Raw genomic sequence first — 27,202 nt, forward strand, 5'->3', positions numbered from 1 at the left:
TGGGGGTGGCAGGGCGGTCGGTCCGTGCCATCCGCGCGGCTGGGGCAGTTGCGCGTCGGTGCCTCCCGCTGTCCTTCGTCCCACATTCAGTCTCCGTCAGCGCCGCCTTCCCCGTTCCAGGCCGCCCTCGGCTCCCTTAATCCTCAGAGTGCGGCCTCTCCGTCCCAGACGCTGGTTGCCGGGATCTCCAGCGGCGGCCGAGCCCCGACGGCCTGACGGGGAGCATTTCCTGGCCGCCTCCCTCTCCGGCGGCTCCCCTCGGCCCGGCTCCCACCTTCCGTCCAGGCCGCTGGCTCCGAAGCAGCGTCTGTGGTCGCACGGGGACCCTCCCACAACCTCCCCGGAACGCGCTGGTATGGGACGCTCGGACCCAGACCACAGCCCCCGGCCGCGGCAGGGGCGCGGGGACTTGATCCCACGTCACCCTGGGGGGGCAGAAGTGTCCCGGAGTTGGGAGGGGATTTGAAGCCTGTGGTCCTGACTTCCACCCCGTGGCTGAGGGCGAGGCTGCGGGGCTGGGGTTAGGAGCAGAAGTCCCTGCTTCCGAACCGTCTGGGAGGAGAGCCGAGGGATGCCCATCACGGCAGTTTAGGGAGAGAGAGGGAGGGACTCTGCCGCTTTGGAGGCTAGGTCATAGGCAGCTGGCGGTGTCTCAGCGCGGGTGACCAATCCTTGCGGTTGGGAAATGTGTCGTGGGCGCCCGTGGGCTCGTTTTGCCTTTGAGATTAGGTAGGAAATTTTCCCAGGACGAGTTTACCGGAGCACCTTGGGAGTTGGTTTTTGGCCTGGAGAGCTGCTTTCCCCCCTCTAAACCTAGAACTGCTTTGTTTTTCTTTATTATTTTTTTCGAGATGGGATCTCACAGTGTTGCCCAGGCAGGTGTGAAACTCCTGGCCTTAAGCGATCCTCCCGCCTCGGCCTCCCAGCGTGTTGGGATTATAGGCGTGAACCATTGCGCGGCTTTAACTGCTGTTAAAGAGTGTGTTCCGGCCGGGTGCGGTGGCTCACGTCTGTAATCCCAGCATTTGGAAGGCCAAGGCAGGCGGATCATGACGTCAGGAGCTTGAGACCATCCTGCCTAACACGGTGAAACCCCGTCTCTACTACAAATACAAAAAAAAAAAAAAAAAAAATTTGCCGGGCATCGTGGCGGGCACCTGTAGTCCCAGCTACTCTGGAGGCTGAGGCAGGAGAATGGCATGAGCCCGGGAGGCGGAGGTTGCAGTGAGCCGAAATCATGCCACTGCACTCCAGCCTGGGCGACAGAGCTAGACTCTATCTCAAAAAAAAAATAAGAGTCTGTTCCTTAAAATTGTTGTACCAAGAAACTTGCCAGAGATGCAAGAAAATGTGATTATATTGTTAATATTTAATGATAAATAACATTTTGCTTTTAAGAGTCACTGATTCATATCCGCAGGATTAAGAAATGTTCAGGATTTGAATTTTTAATGACCTTCCAAGCAGTCATATTTGTGCTCTCTAGAAGTTAGCCAGTTGAGGAGAAGGGACAGTCAAGATACTTTCAAAACAGTGTGGTAAGGAGTGTGAGCTAAGATGGAGCACCGAGGAAGGAGCCGGGCATTTAGGCCATGCTGTTGGGTGTGGATCCTGGAAGGGATCAGGGAATACTTTCTGCATGTGTCTTGAAGAATGAGTAACATTCAGACTAACAGGGTGGAGTGAGGGAGAGGGGGGAATCAAAGGAGAGGAGGCCAGTAACTACAAGGAGGTGCCTATTAATTTATTTATTGAGAGAGGGTCTCACTTTGTCACCCAGGCTGGAGTACAGTGACACGATCACCAGTCACTGAAGTCTCAACTGCCTGGGCTCAAGTGATCCTCCCACCTCAGCCTCCCGAGTAGCTAAGACTGCAGATGCGTGCCACCACACCCAGCTGATTTTTAAATATTTTGTAAAGATGTTGTCTTGCTGTGTTGCCCTGGCTGATCTCAAACTCCTGCACTCAAGCAATCTTCCTGCCTCAAGCGTCCCAAGTGCTGAAATTACAGGCATCAGCTACTGAGCCTGGAGGGTCGTTATTAAAGTGAGAAAGTGCAGGACAGAGATGTAGGAGCTCAGGCCTCACCTGATGGTGACAGAACCAGGGGAAGTTTTTTAGCTGCGTCCTTGTGTGGTTAAAATAGGCCTCTCTGGCCAGGCGCGGTGGCTCACGCCTGTAATCCCAGCACTTTGGGAGGCTGAGGCGGGCGGATCACGAGGTCAGGAGTTCGAGACCAGCCTGAGCAACATGGTGAAACCCCGTCTCTACTAAAAACACTAAAATTAGCTGGGTGTGATGGCGCCTGCCGTAATGCTAGCTACTCAGGAGGCTGAGGCAGGAGAATTGCTTGAACCTAACAATTCTAGGAGGTTGTGGTGAGCCAAGATTGTACCAATGCACTCCAGCCTGGGCGACAGAGCGAGACCTCGTCTCAAAAAAAAAAAAATTAAAAAAAAAAAAAGGCTCTCTCTCTCTCCCTGTCTCCCAGGCTGGAATGCAGTGGCAGGAACACAGCTCACTGCAGCCTCCACCACCCATGCTTAAGCTATCCTCTTGTCTCAGCCTCCCAAGTAACTGGGACCACAGGCCTGCCACCTACTAATTTAGCTTGCCTGGCTAAATTTTTTTTTTCTTTTTTTGATACGGAATCTGGCTCTGTCGCCCAGGCTGGAGTGCAGTGGCGCGATCTCGGCTCACTGCAAGCTCCCCCTCCTGGGTTCACGCCATTCTCCTGCCTCAGCCTCCTGAATAGCTGGGACTACAGGTGCCTACCACCATGCCTGGCTAATTTTTTCTATTTTTAGTAGAGATGTGGTTTCCCTGTGTCAGCCAGGATGGTCTCAATCTCCTGACCTCGTGATCCGCCCTCCTCGGCATTCCAAAGTGCTGGGGTTACAGGTGTGAGCCACCACACTTGGGCTAAATTTTTTTGTAGAGATGGAATCCTTGTATGTTTCCCAGGGTGCTCTCCAACCCCTGGCCTCAAGTGATTCTCTAGCCTCGGCCTCCCAAAGTGTTGGGATTACAAACATGAGCCACTGCACCCGGCCCTAGAATGGAATTTTATGTAACTCTTACACACAGGCTGCTATGTAGCTGATAAGGATAAATGTTTTCAGTGTAGTGCTTGATTATTTGCTTTTTTCTTTTCTTTTCTTTTCTTTTTTTTTTTTTTTTAAGACGGAGTCTTGCTCTGTGACTGGGCTGGAGTGCAGTGGCATGATCTTGGCCACTGCAACCTCTGCCTCCTGGGTTCAAGCGATTTGTGTGCCTCAGCCTTCTGAGTAGCTGGGACTGACCATAGATAGGCGCGCGCCACCACGCCCAGCTAATTACTGCTATCTTGTATTTTAATTTTTTCTGCTTATTAGATGTTTGAAATGATGCCAGGCATGGTGGCTCACGCCTGTAATCCTAGCACTTTGGGAGGCCAAAGTGGGAGGATTGCTTGAGGTCAGGGGTTGGAGACCAGCCTGGGCAAAATAGCAAGACTGCATCTCTACAAAAAAAAAAAGATAGCCGGGCGCAGTGGCTCACGCCTGTAATCCCAGTACTTTGGGAGGCTGAGGCAGGCGGATCACGAGGTCAGGAGATCAAGACCATCCTGGCTAACATGGTGAAACCCTGTCTCTACTAAAAATACAAAAAATTAGCTGGGCGTGGTGGCAGGCGCCTGTAGTCCCAGCTACTCGGGAGGCTGAGGCAGGAGAATGGCGTGAACCCGGGAGGTGGAACTTGCAGTGAGCCGAGATTGCACCACTGCACTCCAGCCTGGGCGACAGAGCCAGACTCCGTCTCAAAAAAAAAAAAAAAAAAAAAAATGTTATCAGTACTTACTCATTGGGATGTCTACATATAGAACTAAAATTCTGTTTACTTATGTGAGTCTTTGGCTAGAGACATAGAATTTCAGTCTTGACTGTGTGAGCTTAATTTCTGGCATGTGGGTTTTTATTGGCTGCAGAGGAAACGTCTCTAGCAGAGATGACCTGTCCCTCAAATGTAGGAAATACCTGTGTAAACCTAACACCTGTGACTCAGAATAGAAATGGTACCAAGTGAGTGGCTTCTTAGCCCATCAGTAAAGTTATCACACCATAGGCTGGGTGCGGTGGCTCACACCTGTAATCCCAACACTTTGGGAGGCTGAGGTGGGCAGATCACTTAAGGCCAGGAGTTTGAGACCAGCCTGGATCAAGATGGCAAAACTCCGTCTCTACTAAAATACAAAAAACTTAGCCAGGCATGGTGATGTGCACCTGTGATCTCAGCTACTCGGGAGTCTGAGGCACAAGAATCTCTTGATCCCGGGAGGCGGAAATTGCAATGAGCCGAGATTGTGCCACTGCACTCCAGCCTGGGCAACAGAGTGAGACTCTATCTCAAAAAAAAAAAAAAAGTGATCACACTAAAACCAAGAGTTTCAGGCTGGTGCAGTGGCTTATGCCTATAATACCAGTGCTTTGGGAGGCCAAAGTGGGAGAATCGCTTGAGCCTAGGAGTTCCAGGCTGCAGTGAGCTGTGATCAAGCCACTGCACTACAGCCTGCGTGACAGAGTGATACCCTGTCTCTATAAAAAGAAGTTTCATAGTACAGGCCAAACATCTTGAAAATCTTATTAAATGTACACTTCTATCATAGAGCACTGTAGAAACATCATGTGTGTTGTTTCACATGGCTGAAGTGAGTTTAAATGATCTGGACTATTGTTACAATATGTAAACATGTGAAATAACAGTTATCCCACTTAATATTATTTAACTTATGTTTATCTCTTTGATGTTTGGATAAAGCTCCTAAAATGCTTTAGGAAAACATTATACTTTTATGATGCTGTTTTGAAGTTTCCTGTGAAATTCCTGTTTTCAATGAAGTTACTGTCAGTGGGATAGGAAGTGTGATTTTTTTTTTTAACTTTTTTTTTTTCTTTTTGAGATGGAGTCTTGCTCTGTTGCCCAGGCTGGAGTGCAGTGGTGCGATCTTGGCTCACTGCAACCTCTGCTTCCTGGGTTCAAGGATTCTTCTGCCTCAGCCTCCCGAGTAGTTAACCACCACACCCAGCTAATTTTTTTTGTATTTTTAGTAGAGACGGGGTTTCACCATATTGGCCAGGCTGATCTCCAACTCCTGACCTCGTGATCCACCCGCCTCGGCCTCCCAAAGTGCTGCGATTACAGGCGTGAGCCACCGTGCCCGGCAGGAAGTGTAATTTTTATTTATAATATAACCTTTTTTTTTTTTTTTTTTTGAGAACAGAGTCTTGCTCTGTCACCCAGGCTGGAGTGTGGTGGCACGATCTCTACTCACTGCAACTTCCACCTCCCCGGTTCAAGCGATTCTTGTGCCTCAGCCACCTGAGTAGCTGGGAATATGGGCTCCTGCCACCACGTCCGGCTAATTTTTTTTTTGCTGGAGTGAGACTGAGTTTCAGCCTTGTTGCCCAGGCTGGAGTGCAATAGTGCGATCTTGGCTTACTACAACCTCTGCCTCCTGGGTTCAAGTGATTCTCCTGCCTCAGCTTCCCAAGTAGCTGGTGTTAACAGGCACGCACCACCATGCCGAGCTAATTTTTTTATTTTTAGTAGAGACGGGGTTTCACCATGTTGGCCAGGCTGGTCTCGAATTTCTGACCTCAGGTGATCCACCTGCCTTGGCCTCCCAAAGTGCTGGGATTACAGGTGTGAGCTACCGTGCCCGGCCCTAGTGGAACATTTTAATTTGTTTCTGGTAGCATAGCTCTCTTGGCAATGGTCACTAAGAGTGCCAAATACCATTATTATGATCAATTAATTAAATGTGGCTAAAAGTCAGAAGTTAGAATAAGTATGTGTTCATGAATGCGTAAAATATTACACACTGAGAGAGTATTAAGCTTTTTAATTTTCCCCCAGTAACAGTGAGCAGATTGCTGAAATCTCTGAAGCAGGAATGTAACAAGAGTTTTGAGGGCTCTAAATTCTCTGCTGTTTCACCCTAAGGAATGGTTTGGCAGCATCCTCTACGCTAGGCACAGAACAACTCAGGAGGAATTGTACAAAGACCTTATGAACCACATTTGAAGCTAGTCTGTTCAGTTCCCATTCAAAATAAATACACAACTATAATTGAATTTATGGTGATTTGGTCTGTATGCTAAAATTAAAAATCGCTTTTGGGGGATTTTCACATAGGGGTATATTTATAATTTTCTGTGTGCTTTGCAGCTAAAAATACATAATGAAAGTGTTTTATTTTTGTAGTTCCTCTGTTCTACAGAGGAAATTTAAATTCTTAAAATTAGAATTTTCTAATTTTAAGCACTTTCATTTTTCCTTTAGAAGGTACTTTGGAGCACATAAAAGAAAATGCCATTAGAAATTGAACATAGAAAATGTTTATTAATCGAAGAAAATGTTTTCTTATTGTGCTATAATTTTTTCCAGTGGAACATATCATTTACTTATTCCATTATTCCACATCTTGTTCCAGAAAGGGTTTGTAATGACTTACAAAGATACGTGCGACATACTGTTGGTAACATAACAGATAAGTGGGTGAGGAATGCAGGACTGAGGGAAAATTAAGGTGGAAACAGGAATGAGCTGTGTACACAGAGCACTTGGACTGAAGTCTTAAGTGTAGAGGGCCACAAATTTGGCTTTGCTTTTGAGTAGCCAATTAAGAGAGAAATATAATCAGTTACATGGGTCAGTGACCATACGACAAAAGAGATCATTTCTGCTTTGGATTCCCAAAGACTTTCCAGCATGCGTTTCAAAGGGCTGGGTGTCGAGTTTTACTTTGTGTGTTAGTAAAACTCCTTATTGGCTTTTTGTGTAAGACGGTGACATAACATCAAAACATTCCGTAAAAGCATTTCTCTTGCCTGCAAAATAATGTGATCCGAGTACTTAGATCTCTAGGCTGATTTAAGGATCTGTTTTAGATTATCTAGATGAGTAGGTGGATTGCACATTCTTCACCTACCTTCCATACTTCCTCAGTGGATCTTTTGTAATGAATTTATCAGCAGTGGGGTTTGAGTTTGTGCTTCCTCACAAGTTCCTTGAATGCATCTGTTTTCTGTTGTTGGTGAATCACGGAGCCATATGTTTTAACAGGCATGGTTTATCATGGGGATATCACGATGGAACAGTCTGACAAGGTTACATATTTGTTTGTTTGTTTTTTGAGGAAAATCACTTTATTCTAATTAACTCAACAAAGAATAAAATCATAACGGCTAGTTCAAGGGTGCCACACAAACATCTACCCAGCCATCTTAATGAAATTCTGCACAGTAAGAATTTCCTTTTCCATTGCAGTCCTGAAGCAGGGACGCTATGAGAGAGGAGAGGTTTACCTGATGATTACACTTTATACCTTCACTATCAATTGTATTTTTGTGCTAAATCACTTGGTTATGAGAGCTGATTTTCCATTTCTCCAATTTGAACTTTCTGATTAGACCAATCTGTTTGCAAGTCTGCACTGTTTCAGCACCTTATTGAAACCCTCACAGAGTTTTCAGTCACCCTGGTTCTGGGCACTCTCCAAAAACTGTTTTATGTCGTAAGAGCAAGGCCGCTGCTGCTTTGCTGGCTGGGTTCCCTGAGGCTCTTGGTAGGTGATATCAGGCCTTGAGGCTCACCATGACTTCCTCCACTGAAGCCCTGGTGGTGGCATGACCCAGTGTATGTCTGACAGGGGCACATATTTGAATGAAAGCCACCTCACCTCCATACAGAGATGGGCTGAGGGAATACCAAATAGACTGAAGATTCATTTCTGAAGATGGGAGCAGATCCAGATCTACTCATCTTAGATGAAATGTCCAGTAAGTTGTGTTGCCTGTATTTTGCTCCAGCTGAACAGTTGCACTTTCAAGTAATAATAGTTCAAATTTATCAAACGCTAGCAGGAGCCATGCATTGTGTTAATGGAGAGAGACCATCCTTATTCACTCTTACTCAGTAAACAGTGGGTGAAACTGCCCTTGCCTAAATATAGTTATGTAATGCTGTGTTTCCTTAATTGTATATCCATAAAGCTTTTGACATTGTTTTCTAAATGTGTTCCTCAAAAAGGAGTTGGGCTAGTGACCAAAGTTTTGAATAGAATATTGTAAGAAAGCAAATACAAAGTGTAAAAACAAAAAACAGAACTTTGCGAGGTGTTGTTCACCTGTAGTCCCAACTACTTGGGAGGCTGAGGCAGGAGGATTGCTGGAGGTCAGGTATTAGAGGCTGCAGTGCACTATGATTGTGTCTGTAAATAGCCACTACACTCTAGCCTGGGCAACAAAGCAAGACTCCATCTCTAAAAACAAACAAACAGGCCAGGCACGGTGGCTCACACCTGTAATCTCAGCACTTTGGGAGGCCAAGGCGGGCGGATCACGAGGTCAGGAGATAGAGACCATCCTGGCTAACACGGTTAAACCCCGTCTCTACTAAAAATATTTTAAAAAATTAGCTGGGTGTGATGGTGGGCGCCTGTAGTCCCAGCTACTCAGGAGGCTGAAGCAGGAGAATCGCTGGAACCTGGGAGGCGGAGCTTGCAGTGAGCCGAGATCGCACCACTGCACTCCAGCGTGGGCGACAGAGCGAGACTCCATCTCAAAAACAAACAAACAAAACTATAGAATAATGAAATAGAATGTCCAAAATTTATCATAACTGGTGTCTCACGAGATAATACGCTTGGGTCCTGTTTAGCAAGTTGGATTATATTTTTATTTGTGTAAATTTATTGGCCATTGCTGTTGGGGTTGTATTGAGAATGTAGATTTTGTCTGATGAGAGTGTAGATTTTATTTGTAGTGAGTGCCTGTGGATTTTTATTTGTCTAGGGTTTTAAAAGTTGTATAGTCATGAATGACACTTTTTAATACCATTTATGAGAAATTCAATGGCAAAGTGTTTTCATACCCATATGCTAACTGCTGATGCTTTTTATAAAACATTGTTAAGGTGTTACTTGCCCCAGGAAATACAATGTTTTATGACAGAGACAGTACTGAAATTCAGTATTTAAGTTCTTTAAATACCAGCTATGTTGAGTAGATATTACTTTCTCCCAAGAGCCTATTTTTGGTTTATGACATATTAGGGAACAAATTGCAGACACAGTTTTTTCATTACCTGTAAGAGCACTTATAGGATGTAAGCTATTTCCTTAAAGAGGAATTTTTGCCTTTTTAATACTTCTGTCTAGTAACTCAATGCATTAAAAGATACATATTTTTCTAGTGCTATAAATATATTGGTACATTTAAATATAATATACACACATATAATGGTGCTTGAGAAATAAGTTGAGATTATTTTAAGGTTAAGGTTCCTAGATTCTGACAGAAAAACTGATCAGCCAGTTGGACTACAGGTCCAACCAGTTCCAGCCCCAAACATGAGCAATAGTGATTATGGTAGTGATTCTGCCATTTACGTCAGTGAAATGCAAAGATTTCAGTTTCATTCTTCAGCAAATGCTTTATGTGTATTTGGAGAAGAATCTGAGTACTAGAAAATACTCTTCTCCTGTGTTTGTTCTGCTGTTAAATACACGGTTTGAATTCTTAATTTTAGAAATACTTTTCAGATCTAGAATTTCAGTTTGACACAAATTCCAATTCACAGTTGAAATTCTTAATCTTTTTATATGTTTTCCCTCTTTTTTCTTTTTTTTTTTTTTTTTGAGACGGAGTCTCTCACATTGTCGCCTAGGCAGGAGTGCAGTGGTGTGATCTTGGCTCACTGCAACCTCCACCTCCCAGGTTCAAGCAATTCTCCTGCCTCAGCCTCCTGAGTAGCTGGAATTACAGATGTGCGCCACCGCACCTGGCTAATTTTTGTATTTTTAGTAGAGACGGGATTTCACCGTGTTGGCCAGGCTGGTCTCGATCTCCTGACCTCAGGTGATCCGCCTGCCTCGGCCTCCCAAAGTGTTGGGATTACAGGCGTGAGCCACCGTGCCTGGCCTTCCCTCTTTTTTTCTGTTTTAAAAACATACCATTAAATAAGTCTTTCTGGTAAAATCAAGTATAAATCATCTGAGCATCTGTTTCTATTATCTGCGTTTCCTGTTGGTTTTTAGTTATCTGAATGTGAGACATCGTGAATACAGTAAGGGTCTGGATGATGCTATTTTTCAGAGAAGAAATCACTCTTCCTTTTGCTAGGCAGGTAGAGTGGGGCTGATCACCTAATACTGCTAGAGACTGAGCTGAGGGTTGAGGTTGTGTTGCAGGTTGGATAAGGCCGCATTTTGCTCTGATTTGCCCTTACTCCTAGCAGGTACCCACCTAAGACTTTCAGCTGATAGTCTGGGAGTTTATAGGAGTCCCTCCCCGACAGAGGTTTTATACTGTCATATTTGTCTCTTGAGAACAATGAGATTGCTGAAAATTTCACTCTTGATTTTCAGAGGCTTTTAGTTTTGTTTTGAAGCCTTCCCTGTGTGGCTATAGAATTTGGATTGTGTCTTCAGGGGAAAACCAGCCTCCTCCCCGGATCTTTGACTCCTATTTCACTGGGCCCTTGAGTCCCAAAAGTCAAAATCTTAGGCTGGGCACATTGGCTCACACCTGTAATCCCAGCACTTTGGGAAGCCAAGGTGGGAGGCTCACTTGAGCCCAGGACTTCAAGACCAGCCTGGGCAACAGAGACCCCATCTATATAAACAAACCAAAAAAAAAAACCACAAAAAACTAGCCAGGTGTGGTGGCTTGGACTCAGCTACTCAGGAGGCTGAGGCTCAAGATTGCTTGAGCCCAGGCGTTTGAGGCTACAGTGAGCCATGATTGTGCCACTGCATTCCAGCCTGAGTGACAGTGAGACTCTGTCCCAATTAAAAAAAAAAAGTCTTGGCTGGGCGAGGTGGCTCACGCCTGTAATCTCAGCGCTTTGGGAGTCCGAGGTGGACGGATCACAACAAGGTCAGGAGTTCGAGTCCAGCCTGGCCAACATGGTGAAACCGTGTCTCTACTAAAAATACAAAAATTAGCCAGGTATGGTGGCGGGCACCTGTAATCCCAGCTACTGGGAGGCTGAGGCAGGAGAATCACTTGAAACCAGAAGGTGGAGGTTGCAGTGAGCCGAGATCATGCCACTGCACTCCAGCCTGGGGAACAAGAGTGAAACTCCGTCTAAAAAAAAAAAAAAGTCTTGATTTTTGTCTCTTCCAAAAGCTCTCTCATGGTTCCTCATATTCAGAAAAGGGAGTCTTCCATTGGGAATGAAGTCATGAGAATAAATGGACATTTTCGTAATTGTGGTGTTTTCTTTATAGCAGTGGTTCTCAAAGGTAGTTCCTAGCAGTATCACCTGGAAACTTGCTAAATTCAAATTCTCAGGCCCTATCCCAGGCCAGCTGAATCAGAAACTCTGGGGCGGGACCCAGTACTCTGTGTTTTAAGTAGTCTTCCAAGTGATATTGATGTACATTCAAGTCTGAGAAACACTGCTTGTCAGGTTAGTTGTTTGCTGTTTAATTTTTTTACTCCCACCTTCACTGGGCCCTGGAGAGTGTGGAAGGGACAAAAGTGAGAGAACACTGTCTCTGCAGGTACTTTGCTAGTCTTCTGATCAATCGTTTGAGAAACCTAGAAAACATCTATTGAGCACCTGCTCAGTTCCTGGCACTGTGCTAAGTGGCTAAGAGCATGGGGTGGACATGTAAGCAAGTAATTGTAATAGGACATGAGTATTATAACGGCTGTATTTATAAAAAGCTACAGGAACTGGAGAGAGAATTACCCTGTCAGTGGGGAAGTTGGAGTCAGATGTCCCTTGATCCTTGAACAGGGTAGGATTTGAAGGTGAACAGACAGAAGGGTATTCTAAGTGGGTTCATAAATAGGATGACCATGTAACTTATTATCCACAGGAGGTCACTTTTGAGAATCAAAGGGGGTGCTTTTATAGGCCAGGACTGTTGCTTGCTAACTGGGGTGTATGATTGTCCTATTTGTAAAGAACAGGTGTTGCTGTGAACCCAGAGTTCGATGTAAATTTGTGGAAAACTCATTTCTTCTAATTATTTGTAGAGTTTTCAACAATTCTTATTGGATGGTATATTTTTTCGCCCAGGGCTGCTGTAAAATATTACAGGCATACTTTGGAGATATTACGGGTTTGGTTCCGCACCACTGTAATAAAGTGATTCACACAAATTTTTGTGTTACCCAGTGGATATAAAAGTTGTATTTTGGGCCAGGCTCTCTCTGCATCTCTGTGTTCCAGTTGGGGTAGGGTAATTTCCCTTTCAGTTTGAAGAGCTGTCCCTGGTATTTCTTCCAGTGGATGTCTTCGCATAACAATGTTTTTTTTCTCATCTGAAAATGTCTATTTTGCCATCTTTTTTTTTTTTTTTTTTGAGACAGAGTCTCACACTGTCACCTGGGCTGGTGTGCAGTGGCACGATCTTGGCTCGCTGCAACCTCTGCCTCCCGGGTTCAAGCAATTCTCCTACCTCAGTCTCCTGTGTAGCTGGGACTACAGGCATGCGCCACCACGCCTGGCTAATTTTTGTATTTTTAGTAGAGATGGGGTTTTACTGTGTTGGCCAGGCTGTTCTTGAACTCCTGACCTTGTGATCCACCTGCCTCTGCCTCCCAAAGTGCTGGGATTACAGGCATGAGCCAACGTACTAGGCCATTTTTTTTTTTTTTTTTTTTTGAGACAGAGTCTTGCTCTGTTGCCCAGGCTGGAGTGCTGTGGCACAATCTTGGCTTACTGCAACGGCTGCCTCCTGGGTTCAAGCAATTCTCCTGCCTCACCTCCCGCGTAGCTGGGACTACAGGCGCCCGCCAATACGCCTCGCTAATTTTTTTGTATTTTTAGTAGAGACGGGGTTTCACTATGTTAGCCAGGACAGTCTCGATCTCCTGACCTCATGATCTGCCCACCTTGGCCTCCCAAAGTGCTGGGATTACAGGCGTGAGCCACTGTGCCAGGCCTTTGCCATCAGTTTTTAAAGGAAATAGTCACTGAGCACTGGATGCTAGGTGGGCAGGTTTTTTCTTTCAGCTTTTTTTTTTTTTTAAAGCCATCATACTTTAATATCTTTCAGCACTGTCAGGTTATCTTCTGGCTTCTATTATTTCTGTTGAGAATTTAGCCCAGGCATGGGGGCTTATACCCGTGATCCCAGCACTTTGGAAGGCCACAGTGGGCAGATCACGTGAGCCCAGGAGTTGGAGACCAGCCTGGCCAACAGGGTGAGACCCTGTAGGAACATGTGGTAGCCCTTTTTCAGTACATTGGCCAGTCCAGCTCAGTTGGATGTCATTTACATATGTGTCTTATATTTTAGATACAAAAGACTTCTTAAAAGCTTAGAGCATAACACAAATATTTATTTCATTGCGCCATCTAACAAATCTGAATAAATACATTTCAGGTCTAGGCATTGTGTTTTGTATTTCTCTAAACCAGTGTGTGCGTGTGTGTATGTGTGTATCACTTTACCCAGCCACAGCAAGTGATTATGGATGAAATGGCTACAGCAAAGCTAAAACTATGATATGCCTTTGAGAAAAAAGTTCTGAGCTGAGTGCATTGGCTCATGGCTGTAATCCCAGCACTTTGGGTGGCAAAGATGGGAGGATTGCTTGAGGCCAGGAGTTCGAGACCAGCCTGGGAAATATAGCTAGATCCTGTCTCTGTTGGCCAGGCGCGGTGGCTCACACCTGTAATCCCAGCACTTTGGGAGGCCAAGGCATGCGGATCACGAGGTCAGGATATTGAGACCATCCTGGCTAACACAGTAAAACCTGGTCTCTACTAAAAATACGGAAAATTAGCTGGGTGTGGTGGCAGGTGCCTGTAATCCCAGCTCCTCTGGAGGCTGAGGCAGGAGAATGGTGTGAACTTGGGAGGCGGAGCTTGCAGTGAGCTGAGATTGCGTCACTGCACTCCAGCCTGGGCAACAGAGTGAGACTCTGTCTCAAAAAAAAAAAAAAAATTTAGCCAGGGATGGTGGTGCACACCTGTAGTCCCAGATACTTGGGAAGCTGAGGTGGAGAGGATCACTTGAGCCTGGGCAGTCATGGCTACAGTGAGCTGTGATCATGACGCTGCACTCTAGCCTGGGTTATAGAGCCAGATCCTATGTCAAGAAAAGAAAAGAAAAAAAAAGTGTAAAGAAAAGAAATGCCTTTAACAGAGACCACCTAATATGTTGCAAGTTGCTGTTACTTTAGGTGGAGTTAGGAGAAATAATTTTTGGTCAGTAACTTAGTGAATAAATTGACCATTTGTGCTGCTTCCCTGGGCGAGGGCATAGGGAATGGTACAAAGTAGGCTACGGTAGCCAGATTATCTTGTATGTAATTTTGAGCTGTTAGTCCGGAGAACGGCATGCTCAGATTAGAGTTACAATTTTGCTTAACCAAGGAGGGTGTGATCTAGTACAATAGAAGATTGTTGTCTAGAACTCATTCCTTGAGAATGCTCCCCTGCTTGCTCTGCTCATTCCAGCAGCAATCAACTCTACATTATATTCCAGGGAGTTGATTATCATTTGGAATTATTTGTCCAAGCTGACGTTTGGACAAATAATGTTTTGTTATATTTAACATTAAAACTCTGACATTGACATTCACATTCATTTTGGAAGCATTATATTTAATCATATGAAAGTTGGTGAACCTTGGATTACAGATTGCAAATGCTAATAAGTCTTTTATTAGAATGATGGCGTCTTCATACCATGAAGGTGAGTACTGAAAGATATATAAGAAGAATATCTATAAATCAAAAGAAAATAGTAATGACATAGAAAAATGGGCAAAATCAGTTAATCAAAGAAAATATACTAGTGCTAATAAATGTCTCTAAAGATGGCTAACCCTAGGGAAATGCACGTTAAATGATTTTTTTTTGTTTGCCTGTCAGATTGACAAAAAATTAAAGTTCGATAATGCTATGCTTATGGGTTATGGGAGACCAGATTCCCTCATACACTGTAGGTGGGAATGTAAATGGTATAGCCTTTTTGTCAGACCAGTTTGGTATATGTCAGAATTTTAAATGCACATACCCTTTGGCATTCCGTTTCTGTTTCTAGCAAACTGCTCACATTTTGCAGTCTGCTCAAGGTCATGGTCTGCTCATAACCTTGTCCTGCTTGGCTATCAAAGATTTATAAATTTTGTTAGTACTATTTCTGAATTTAATAAAATACTTCATTGTCCTGTTCAGATTTTTTTTTCTAGTCCCTTATTTGCTTTTATATTTTGGCTACAGATAGCCTCTTAAAAACTAGCTAGATGTTTCAGTTTATGTGTTTTAAGTTTTGTTTCCTTTCTGACTTTCCCTGCAGTTTGTAACCTTAGATGACACTCATCTCTTTAGAACTTTCATGAATACTTCATTTTAGTTCTTTCCATTTTCTGTTTGTCTCTCGAATCTTTAACTTTTTAAAGATACCTGTAATTACTGTAGGGGGTGTCAGATTGCTGACCAGTTATTGCAACACTATTTATTGAAAATTTCCCCTTCCCCTCCTTCTTCTAACATTAAATTACCTTATATATTACATTAGATTCATTTTTGAGTCAGTGTATCCTGTAGTGGTTTGACAGGTCTGTTCTTGTGTTCACAGTCTTCTAACTAGTTTGCAAATAAAAATTCAGAAAATTAATTTAGAAAATCAAAAAATAATTGAGTCTGTTTATTTTTGCTGACATTCATTTTGTTGAGTTCCAAAAAGTCTTTTGGGATTTTTATGGCCATTTGTAGTAAACTTACACATTTTGGAATGTTTGACACTGTTACAACATTTATTTTCACACATTATGTTAAGTATATTTCCATATTTTTATGTGGATTATATTTTCTCATTAAAATGTTTTTCTACAAGTGTTTACATATTGATGCTATTATGACTGATATCTTTTTTATACTTTCTAACTTGTTATTGTTTGTCTGTTACAAGATTTCCACAGATTTCATGTACCTATCTAGCTTATTTCACATAAATGTGAATTCTTTTTGAAAGTTAGCCATTTTAAAGTTAATTTCTCAGCATTAATAGTGTTTTATTTTCTTTAGGCCTTTCAGATACATAGTCATATCTCTCATATTACACAGTAAACTCCGCAATGACTGAAATGATTTATTTTTACTTACATTTGTATCCCAAGTGCCTTTCGTGCAGTAATCAATCAGTATATAAATATTTGAATGAGTACAGAGGGAACACTATAGGAATATGTACCATATACAGTAACTGTCTCTGGATGATGACTAAAACTTTTTTTCTTTCTGAGATGGAGTCTCGCTCTGCCGCCCAGGCTGGAGTGCGGTGGCATGATCTCGGCTCACTGCAAGCTCCGCCTGCCAGGTTCATGCCATTCTCCTGCCTCAGCCTCCTGAGTAGCTGGGACTACAGGCGCCTGCCACCATGCCTGGCTAACTTTTTGTATTTTTAGTAGAAACAGGGTTTCACCGTGTTAGCCAGGACGGTCTCGGTCTCCTGACCTCGTGATCCGCCCGCCTCGACCTCCCAAAGTGCTGGGATTACAGGCGTGAGCCACTGCGCCTGGCCGACCAAAACATTTTTTTTTGCTTGTCTGTATATATCAGGTTTTGTAAATAATGAGTATTCCTTTATTTTCTAACTGGAAAAAAAAATTTAAGGGAAAAAAATCACCCGTAAGTTTTATTTCTTAACTGAGGTCAAAGGATACCTTATTGTTTTACTAGAATTGATTGGATGTTTCCTGTAAGTCCCAGATGAGTTGCCTGGAGAGAGGAATGACCTCTGAGGGCATGACATTGAACCCAGGAATAGGAAGCGGACCCCCAAGAAGGATAGAGGGAAACTACTCACATCTGCAAAGTATTTTCGTTTTGCTTTTCTGAGACGAAACTGGTTTGCATCCAGAGCCTTAAGAAAGAACACTAATAGTTCTGTGAGCTTTGTAAGTAAGCTTTGTACCTCTCTGTCCTTTTTAGGGTACCTGGACCTAGAATAAAACCTAGCCCCGAGGCACAATTTACAGAATCCTAACTGTCCCAGCAGCAGAGATCATTTTTACTCTGTCTTCCCTGACATAAGTGGGACCAATTGAATCGTGCATTCTTTATGCCGAGGTTGCTCAACCAAGCTCCTATTTATTGGAGTGCAGTGCTCCAACAGGAGCGGCATGTGGCCCCTTGGAGCTCCCTCCTGGAAGCAGTGCTGGTGGTGGTTACTGTCTAGGGACAGGTCTGTCTGCCCAGGAGAGAAGGAGTTGAGTCTCACGCAGCTGATCCCCCATGTTTCTTCCTGTGTTTACAGGATATGCTGTCTGTAGCTGTGATGTCCAATCTGGGTGTGCTGACTCTCCTGCCTTCTACCGTCACAGCTGTCACCACCACCACATAGCCTTTCAAATGATGGCACTCTCTTTTGGTGGTACCCTTGCTCTCTTTTTATACTTAGAAGCAGCAGAATGATCTGAGTGTTGTGTTTAACTGGTACACATTAGTCCCATGATAGGTGTTTATTTTTATTAAAAAACGTTCATGTGTGATTTTTAACTAAACTTAAAAATTTGGAACAATTAATGACTTCAAATCCATAGGAAGCTGTAAATATAGTACAGACAGGTCCTGTGTACTCTTCTAGTTTGCCTAATGGTTACATGTTACGTAACTATAATGTAATGTCAAAACCAGGAAATTGATATTTGTGCAATGTATGTGTGTAGTGTCATGCACATTTCATCTCATACGTAGATTCCGGTAGCCACCACCATAGTCAAGATACAGAACTATTCCATTACCCCAAAGACTTCCCTTATGACTCTGTAGTCACATCCTGTGTCAGCAGTCCTCAGGGCTGCCCCCAGGTTTTGTAATTCGTTCGAGGCTCTCACAGGACATATTTATTCCTTGCTATGGTTTGTTACAGTGAGGGGATACAAAGTAGGATTAATAAAGGGTAGTTGTGCATTGAGCAGATTCTACAGGACACCAGCATTGTTAAGATTCGAAGCGTCTTCTCCCAGCAGAGTTGCCCAGGATGTGCTTACTTCCCCAGCCGTAAACTCTACAACATGTGTGAAGTGTTTTTTATTGTGAAAGCTCATGTACACCTCAGAATCCAGGGCTTTTACTGGAGGTTGGTCACATAGTATATTAGTTCGTTCATTCTCACGTAGCTATAAAGAAATACCTGAGATTGAGTAATTTATAAAGAAAGGAGGTTTAATTGGCTCACAGTTCTACAGGCTGTGCAGGAAACATTGCAGTTTCTGCTTCTAGGGAGGCCCCAGGAAGCTTCCAATAATAGTGGAGAGCAAAGGGGGAGCAAAGTGTCTCCCCTGGTGGGAGCAGGAGCAAGAGAGAAGGTGCTACACACGTTTAAACAACCAGATCTCACAAGCACAGAACCACAGGGGATGGTGCGAAACCATTCATGAGTAACTGCCCCATGATCAGATCACCTTTCACAGGCCCCACTTCCAACATTGGGGATTTCGATTCACCATGACATTTGGGTGGGGACACAGTTCCAAACCATATCACATAGGCATATAGTCCCTTTAAAACTGATCACCGTTACAGCAACTCCAGAAGGAAAGCAGATGTTTACCATAAATCATACAGTTTGCACAAAATATCTAGACAAGCTGGACAGTGTGGTTCAGTACCGTAACCATACAAAACACTCTTATCATTTAGGGCATAGGGCTAGTACAAGACCTTAGTTTCTAGGAGCTGACCAAGGGCCAGTCTAACCCAGCTGACCAAGCAGGCCTGTCTGAGAATGTGCATCATTTGAGCAACTCAGGCCTGCTGGGTTAACTGCTTACACCATTTTCCTTCCCCTCCTCTTCCTTGCCTTTGCCACTCTTAACCTGGAAAAAGCACTAATTTGTCCTCCATATCTGTAGTTTTGTCATTTGGAAAGGTTGTAGAAATCCTAGAGTATGTGACCTTTTAAGATGCACTTTTTAGAAAACTCAACATGTTGCTGTTGTGTTAATAGTTTGTTCTTTTTAGTGTTCGGTATTCTCTTGTGTGGTCATGCCCCAGTTTATTTAACCATCCCATAGATGTTTATTTTCCCTTGTAAAGTTGGTTAGCATGTATATTTTTTTTTTTTTGGAGACAGAGTCTCGCTCTGTTGCCTAGGCTGGAGTGCAATGGCACAGCCTCACTTCATCACAACCTCTGCCTCCCGGGTTCAAGTGATTCTCCTGCCTCAGCCTCCTGAGGAACTGGGACTACAGGTGCATGGCATCATGCCCGGCTAATTTTTGTATTTTTAATAGAGACGGAGTTTCACTGTGTTGGCCAGCCTGGTCTCAAACTCCTGACCATGTGATCTGCCCGTCTCAGCCTCCCAAAGTGCTGTGATTACAGGCGTGAGCCACCGCACCCAGCCAGCATTTATAATTTTAACATAATGGCTAATCACTCACGAGGGGAAGAGATTTTTGAACATTTTTAAATAATAGAGACAGAGTCTTGCTGTGTTGCCCAGGCTGGTCTTGAACGCTTGACTTCGAGCCATCCTCCCACCTTCGCCTCCCAAAGTGCTGGGATTGTAGGCGTGAACCATTGCACCTGGCCCTGGGGAAGGGATTTTTGTATTTATTAAGCGTTTAGTACGTATCATTGCTTTATAGCCATGTTATTCTATGGTCTCTACAATAACCTTATTCATTTAGTTTTTCTTCTTTCAACAAAGAATTGAGAACCTGTGATATGCCCAGTTGTGCAGGGAAAAAAACCCCTCAAACTGTGTTTTTCCTTTGCTCACGCCACAGGAATCATCAACACAGAAGACTTCCATGACCATATGTGTGGGGTTTCTTCCCCTACACACCACACCAGCTGGGTGTCTTCTAGTTCACTTCCTGCACTATCTACCAGGAGATAGTGTCAGATCACACAGGGTGAGGACTCAGTCCCCATGAGTGCCCCTCCTAACCCCCATCAGTTGCAACTCTGGGCCTCCAGAAGTTCTAACTGACCAGCTTCAAGTTGGGGTTCCCATGGCTCCCTTTTTAGGTTCAATTAATTTGCTGAGGTGGTTTACAGAACTCAGGGAGATGCTTCTGTTTACCGGTTTATTATAACGGATATTGGAAAGGATCCAGGTAAAGGAGATGCTGGGGGCGAGGAATGGGGGAAGGTGCAGAACTTCCATGCCTTCCCTGGGTGCACACCCTCCAGGAACCTACACTGTGTTCAGCTGTCTGAAAGCTTCCTGGGCCCAGTTCTCTTGGGTTTTTATGGAGGCTTCCTGACATCAGCATTCGTCCCTCAGAGTATAGAGCTGGACCCTCTCTGGGGAGGGTTTAAGACCAATCCAGAATAGAGTCCTGCCTTGGGGCAGGTAAAAGGAGGGTAGGAGAAAGAGAGGCTGCCCATGAAGCCTAACACACCCAGCCTTTTAACAAAAGCCTGGGGGTGGGCGTGGTGTCTCATGCCTATAATCCCAGCACTTTGGGAGTTTGAGGTAGGCAGGTCACTTGACGTCAGGAGTTCGAGAGCAGCCTGGCCAACATGGTGAAACCCCATCTCTACCTAAAATACAAAAATTAGCTGGGCATGGTGGCAGGCACCTGTAGTACCAGTTACTCGGGAAGCCGAGGCAGGAGAATCACTTGAACCCGGGAGGTAGCGAAGGTTGCAGTGAGCTGAGACCTCACCACTGCACTCCAACTTGGGCAACAGAGCGAGACCCTGTCTCAAAAAAAAACAGAAAAACAAAAACAAAAGCAAAAAATCCTAGGATGAGGGCTATGGTAGTTACCAGCCAGGGACTGTGGACGAAAACCAATATATATTATAACACCACACTGGTACTATTTGAGTCACTAGAAATGTAACAGTGGAGAAGGAAAATAAGGTCTCTGTCCTCAGCAAATTGCATTCTGGCAGTGAGGGAGACAGACCAATGGGTAAATAAGTAAATAAAAAATATTTATTAGAAATAGGACATGGAGGCTGGGTGCAGTGGCTCATGCCTATAATCCCAGCACTTTGGGAGGCCAAGGTGGGTGGATCACTTGAGGCCAGGAATTCGAGATCAGCCTGGTCAATATGGCGAAACCCTGTCTCTACAAAAAATACAAAACTTAGCCAGGCATGGTGCCACATGCTATAGTCCCAGCTACTCAAGAGGCTGAGACGAGAGGGTTGCTTGAGCCTGGGGAGGTCGAGTGTTGTGAGCCATGATCACACCACTGCACTCTAGTCTAGGTGACAGGGTGAGACCCTGTCTCAAGAAAAGAAAAGAAAAAAAAGAAATAGGACATGAAGGCTGGGCATGGTGGCTCACATCTGTAAGAAGTTCAAGGCCAGCCTGGGCCAGGTGGTAAGAACACGCCTCTACCCTCTCCCGCCACCCCCATCCCCCAAAAGAATAATAATAAATAGGACATGGAGAAATGGCATTGGGTCCAATACGGAGATGAGGGTTGGGTAGGTTGGGGTAGGTAGTATTTCACAGAGGCTAGTGAAGGCCTCTCACAGTCTGATGTGAAAGCTTAGACCTAAACGATGAGAAACAAACCACCACCTGGACAGCAAGGGCCACAGCATTCCTCACTTTGGAATAGCATGTGCAAAGGCTCTCCCAACAAAGGGGTAAGTGGGAAGGATAGCAGTTTAAAACACTCATTTATTTTTTATTTTTATTTTTTTAAGAGACAAGGTCTCTGTTGCCCATGCTGGAGTTCAGTGGTGCAGTCATAGCTCGCTGCAGCCTCAAATTCCCAGCCTCAATCAGTCGTCCTACTTCAGCCTTCCTAAGTGCTGGGAATACAGGCGTGAGCCATTGCCCCTAGTCCACAGCACTCATTTATTATCTGAAAGTTCTGTAGATTAGAGGCTCAAGCAGGCTCCGCTGGGTATTCTGCTGAGGACCTCAGGAGGTCAGAATTAAGCATCGGCCAGCCTGGGTTTTTATTTGGAGGTGATAGGGAGAGTCTCCTTCCAGATGCACTCATGTTGGCAGAATTCATTTTCATGTGGTGAAGGTCTGAGGTCCTTATTTCTTTGTTGGCTGTCAGCCAGAAGTCATTCTCAGCTTCTAGAAGCCACTCAAATTTGTTGGCTATTAGTCTCCTCCAGCTTCAAAACCATCAATAGTGCTTTGACTCTCTCTAACTTCATATTCTGTCTCTTCTGTGTTTTAAAAAGACAGCTTTATTGAGGTATAATTCACATACCATAGAATTCTCCCTTTTGAAGTGCACACTTAAGTGACAGCCATTACCACAGCCAACTTTAGAACATTTTTATTATCTCAAAAAGAAACCCATGCCCTTTCTCTTATCCCTCTTAGTGCTCAGTGACCACCAGTCTATTTTCTGTCTCTAGATTTCCCTGGTATGGATGTTCAGATGAATGGAATCATATAATGTGTGGTCTTCTATAACTGGCATCTCTCACTTAGCATGTTTTCAGGGTTCACCATGTTGTAGCATATATCAGTACTTCATTCCTTTTTATGACCAAGTAATATTCCATTTTATGGATATACCACATTTTGTTTATTAATTCATCAGTTGACGTACATTTGGGTTGTTTCTGCTCTTGGACTATTATGGATAATGCTGATATAAACATTCACGTACAAGTTTCTCTGTGGACACATGTTTTTATTTCTCTTAGTCTAGGAGTGAAATTGCTGGTTTCTATGGTAATATTGTTTAATCATTTGAGAAACTGCCAAGCTTCTCCACGATGGCTGTACCATTTTACATTCCTACAAACAGTATATGAGGGTTCCAGTTTCCCCACATTCTTGGCAACACTTGTTATTTCTGACTTTTTGGTTCTAGTCATCCTACTGGATGTGAAGTGGCATCTCATTGTGGTTTCGTTTTGCATTTCCTTGATGACTGATGATGTGGAACATCTTTTCATATACTCACAACTGTTTGCATATCTTTCTGGAGAAATGTCCATTCAGATCTTTTACCTGCTAAAAAAATTGTTAATTTTTATTATTGAGTTGTAAGAATTTTTTATATATTCTGGATACAAGTTCCTTATTACATAAATGACTTGCAAATGTTTTCTCTCATTCTGTGGGTTCTGTTTTCATTTGATAAGGTCCTCTGAAGCACAAACATTAAAATTTTGTTGGAGTACAATTTATCTGTCTTTTGTTGCTCCTGCTTTTGGTGCCATATCTAAACATCCTTTGTCAAATCCAATATCATGAAAATTTTACCTCTACATTTTCTTCTGAGAGCTTTAGTTTTAGCTTTTACATTTAGGTCTTTGATTCTGAGTTAGTTTTTGTACGTGGTATGAAGTAAGCATCTAACATCTAACATCGTTCTTTTGCATGTGGCTATCCAATTTTCCCGGCACGATTTGGTGAAAAGACTCTTTTTTTCTCCATTGAATAGTCTTGGTAGTTTTATGGAAAATCAGTTGACAGAAGACGTATGGGTTTATTTCTGGAATCTCAATTCTATTCCGTTGATTTCTATGACTTTCCTTTTGCCAGTACCACGCTGTAGTAATTACCATGGCTTTGTAGTAAGTTTTGAAATTAGGAAATGTCAGTTTTCTTACATTCTTTTTCAAGATTGTTTTGGCCATTCTGGGTCCTTGTTATCTTCTGCATTTTAGAGTTTATGTGCTTTCATTGGGCCCATCTAGATATCTAGCATAGTCTCCTTATTTTAATGATTAGTCAACTTAATTATATCTGCAAAGTCCTTTTTGCAGTGTAAGGTGACATAATCACAGGTGTAGCACCAGAGAGTGAAGGTCATGGGCGCACAGGTCCTATGAGGCCTAGTTGGGTGAAAAGGTGGAGAATGATAGGAGCAGAGAGGTTGGAGAGGGAGATAGGAAAGGGAGTTTCAGAAATATTACATAGTTTGCCTAAAGTTACATTTCCAGTCCGTGGCAGAGCTGGGGTTGGAGTGCAGATAGGACTGATCTCTGTGATTTCATGGTCCACACCAAATCAGTCTTCTTAGACTCAGAGCTATTGTTATTATTTCTGTCTAATACATAGTGAGCTTTTATTGTATGCCAAGTAATCCACAGAGCACTCCTTTATGTTTTTCTAGCTCTTAAAGAGCATCTGTACAAGTCTTTTGGCATAGATAATAGGCTCTACTGGAACCAGCTTAAGAAAAAACGAAAAAAGCAGTTAGGGGACCAGGGTGTATGACTCAGAATCTGAGGATGGGCGTTCACGTAAACCTTAGCCAGGGATTGGAACTGGGAGATTGAAATCACTCAGGACGTACAGGACCTTCTACTTTTCTCTGCTTCTTGGGGTATGTCTATTTCATTCTGTGGACTGTCCTGATTCTCAGACCACTGGATGGAAGATGATCATGTCACACAGCTCCATCGTTCAAGAGAACAGCCCCGACTTAGTCCCTTTTCCAAAACTCGAAGCAAAAGACTCTAACACAGTTGGAGGCAATCAGCTGTGACCCTGAATTGGGGGACCATTCACCTTATACAAATATAGCTGCTGCCAACTTATCTTTGTGGATTGAGAGGACAGTTTCCTGATAACACGGGAGGTTATGTGCTAGGCAGACTTCCCAAACTATGTTCATTTTAGTAACATTGACTAGTACTATCATACTTATAGTACAAAATTTAAAAAAACTTAATTGATCTATGCAAAAAAATAGGTATCTTCCTTTTGCCCATTTCTCTTGGAAGGGAAGAAAAGGGACATCAGGATGATAACGGCAAGATTAGCTCAGACTTTCAAAATAATTTGAAACCCAGAACTTGGCATACTAAGTATAGACTTACTTGAGCTCAGGAGTTCAAGACCACCTGGGTAATGTGGCGAAACACCGCCTCTACAAAAAAATAACAACAATTAGCCAGGCATGGTGGCTGAGTGGTGGGAGTATTGCTTGAGCTCGGGAAGTCAAAGCTGCAGTGAGCTGTGATCACGCCACTGCACTCTAGCCTGAATGACAGACCCTGTCTTCCAAAAAAAAAAAGGAAGCTTAGTGCTTAGTGATGTCTCTGCCACTTACTACCTTTTTGATGGAATAAGTCATGATTTCTTAATGTTAGTATCTTTATCTCTTACTATAGGATGTAGTAGATGGTCTTTAAAAACATTCTAGGACTCTATTCTTCTTTTCTTTTTTTCTACTTGTTATTTTCTTGCTTTCTACCTCAGCCTTATCTACTATTTATAAATGGCTGGTGTCTTAGATCTAAATCCTGACCTTGGAGGGCTTTAACCTTGTAGAGGAAGTAAACAGTAAACTTGAGAGTTCTTTCTAATTAGATTTCCCTCTCCCTGTCAAGTCTCATTAAATAACTATTAAAGATCTGACCTCTAAGGTAGATTACCACCCGTCGTCTTTCCATTCCCACTGTTACCTCCTATTTATTTATTTATTTATTTTCGAGACAGGGTTTCACTCTGTTGCGCAGGCTGGAGTGCAGTGGTGCGATCTCGGCTTACTGCAGCCTCTGCCTCCCAGGTCCAAGCGATTCTTGTGCCTCAGCCTCCTGAGTACCTGGGATTACAGGCAAGCGCCACCATGCCTGGCTACCCACTGTGTTACCTCAAGTCCTCTAATTGTAGTTGTCTCTTGGTCAGTATCTGTGTCTTCTGTTCTGTACTTCTCCCTAATCCAACCTGGAAATTGCCTCTCAAGTTTCTTTTTTTTTTTTTTTGAGATGGCGTCTCCCTCTGTTGCCCAGGCTGGAGTGCAATGGCATGATCTTGGCTCACTGCAACCTCCATCTCCCAGGTTCATGCGATTCTTGTGTCTCAGCCTCCCAAGTAGCTGGGATTACAGACGTCTGCCACCATGCCCAGCTAATTTTTGTATGTTTAATAGAGACAGGGTTTTGCCATGTTGGCCAGGCTGGTCTCAAACTCCTGCCCTCAGGTGATCCACCCGCCTCAGCCTCCCAAAGTGCTGGGATTATAGGTGTGAGCCACTGTGCCCAGCCGAGGTTTTTTTTTTGTTTAAATCATAGAGTAAAATTGATCTGGGAGGAGTATAATGTTCTGTGAATTTTTTAATTTTATTAGATTTATGTAAACACCTCCACAATCAGAATACAGAACAGTTTCATCACCCCAAAAAACTTTCTCGTGCTAATGCTTTATAGTCACATCCTTTCCTACCCCTAGTTCCTAAATGGAATCATACAGTATGTAAACTTTTAAGATGGCTGCTATGGTCTGAATCTTTGTGTGTCCCCCAAATTCATATGTTGAAATTCTAAACCACAAGGTGTTGCTACTAGGAGGTGGAGCCTTTGGGAGGTAATTAGTTCGTGAAAGTGGAGACCTCATGACTGGGGCTTGTAAGTGCCCTTATAAGAGACTGCAGAGAGCCTAGCCTGTCTCCCCCTCCCACCATGTGAGGACACAGGGAGAAGGTACCTTCATTGAACCACCAGACACCAACATCTGTTGACTTCCTGATCTTGAACTTGCCAGCTTCCTGCACTGTGAGAAATAAATTTCTGTTTTTTATAACCTACCCAGTTTATGGTATTTTGTTACTGCAGCCAGAAGGAACTAAGATTCTGGCTTCTATCAGCATAAAGCCTTTGAGATTCATCAAAGTTGTTGGGTGTACTGATACCTGTTGTTGTTGTTTTCCTGAGTAGCATTCTGTTGTATGGGTGCACCATAGTTTGTTTATTCACTCACCCATTGAAGGATATTTTAGTTGTCATTTTTTGTCATCACAAATATTGCTACTGTAACCGTTTGTGTATAGAATTTTGTAAATAGCAATTTTTATTTCTCTAGAGGAAATACCCAGGAGAGGGATTGCAAGCAAACGTTTCAAACCTTTGATGTGAAGGGAGACATTATATTTACTGTACTGGACAGTTAACAAATTGTCTTCTGCTGTGGAAGGAGCTGTCGTCTTTCTCTTGTAAGGATGTTCAATATACAAACATCCTTGACTGGACAGTATGTAGCAAAGGCCTCTCATGGAAATGTGGGACACCAGTGTATATATCTTCTTTGTTAAAGTGTCTGTTGAGGTTTTTTGCTCATTTTTAAATTGGGTGGTTTGTTTTCTGACAACTGAGTTTTGAGAGTTCTTTATACATTCTGGGTATGTAAGTTCTTTGCCAAATATGTGATTTGCTGCAAGTAGTTTCTCCCATTCTGTAGCTTGTCTTTTTGTTTTCTAAACAGTTATTCCCAGAGCAAAATGTTTTGTTTTGTTGCCAGATTTGGGATGCAGGTTCTGTGGGCTGTGGCTTTAATGTCAGTTAAT

At 43.4% G+C, this 27,202-nt stretch overlaps 1 protein-coding gene across 22 annotated transcripts in view; it reads left to right on the forward strand.

Moving 5' to 3' along the window:
• The window catches only part of LOC101123872 (rab5 GDP/GTP exchange factor), a 155,115-nt gene that overhangs the window by 80,436 nt on the left and 47,477 nt on the right, over positions 1-27,202 (forward strand). The window contains exon 1 of one of the 22 annotated variants that reach the window (XM_031013025.3): positions 12-353. The exons of 18 other annotated variants lie outside the window; for them this stretch is intronic. Coding sequence is in view for 2 of the 4 variants with exons in the window: in XM_055346967.2 (XP_055202942.1) it covers positions 14,679-14,703 (25 nt within the window). In the remaining 2 variants the exon portion in view is untranslated. Of the gene's footprint in view, positions 1-11; positions 354-14,006; positions 14,704-27,202 lie in introns of those variants that run through there. 3 more of the 22 variants (XM_031013026.3, XM_055346967.2, XM_055346966.2) reach the window with 3 other exon arrangements.

Source organism: Gorilla gorilla, chromosome 6 (assembly GCF_029281585.2).
Source record: "Gorilla gorilla gorilla isolate KB3781 chromosome 6, NHGRI_mGorGor1-v2.1_pri, whole genome shotgun sequence".
Taxonomy (NCBI): Eukaryota; Metazoa; Chordata; class Mammalia; order Primates; family Hominidae; genus Gorilla; species Gorilla gorilla.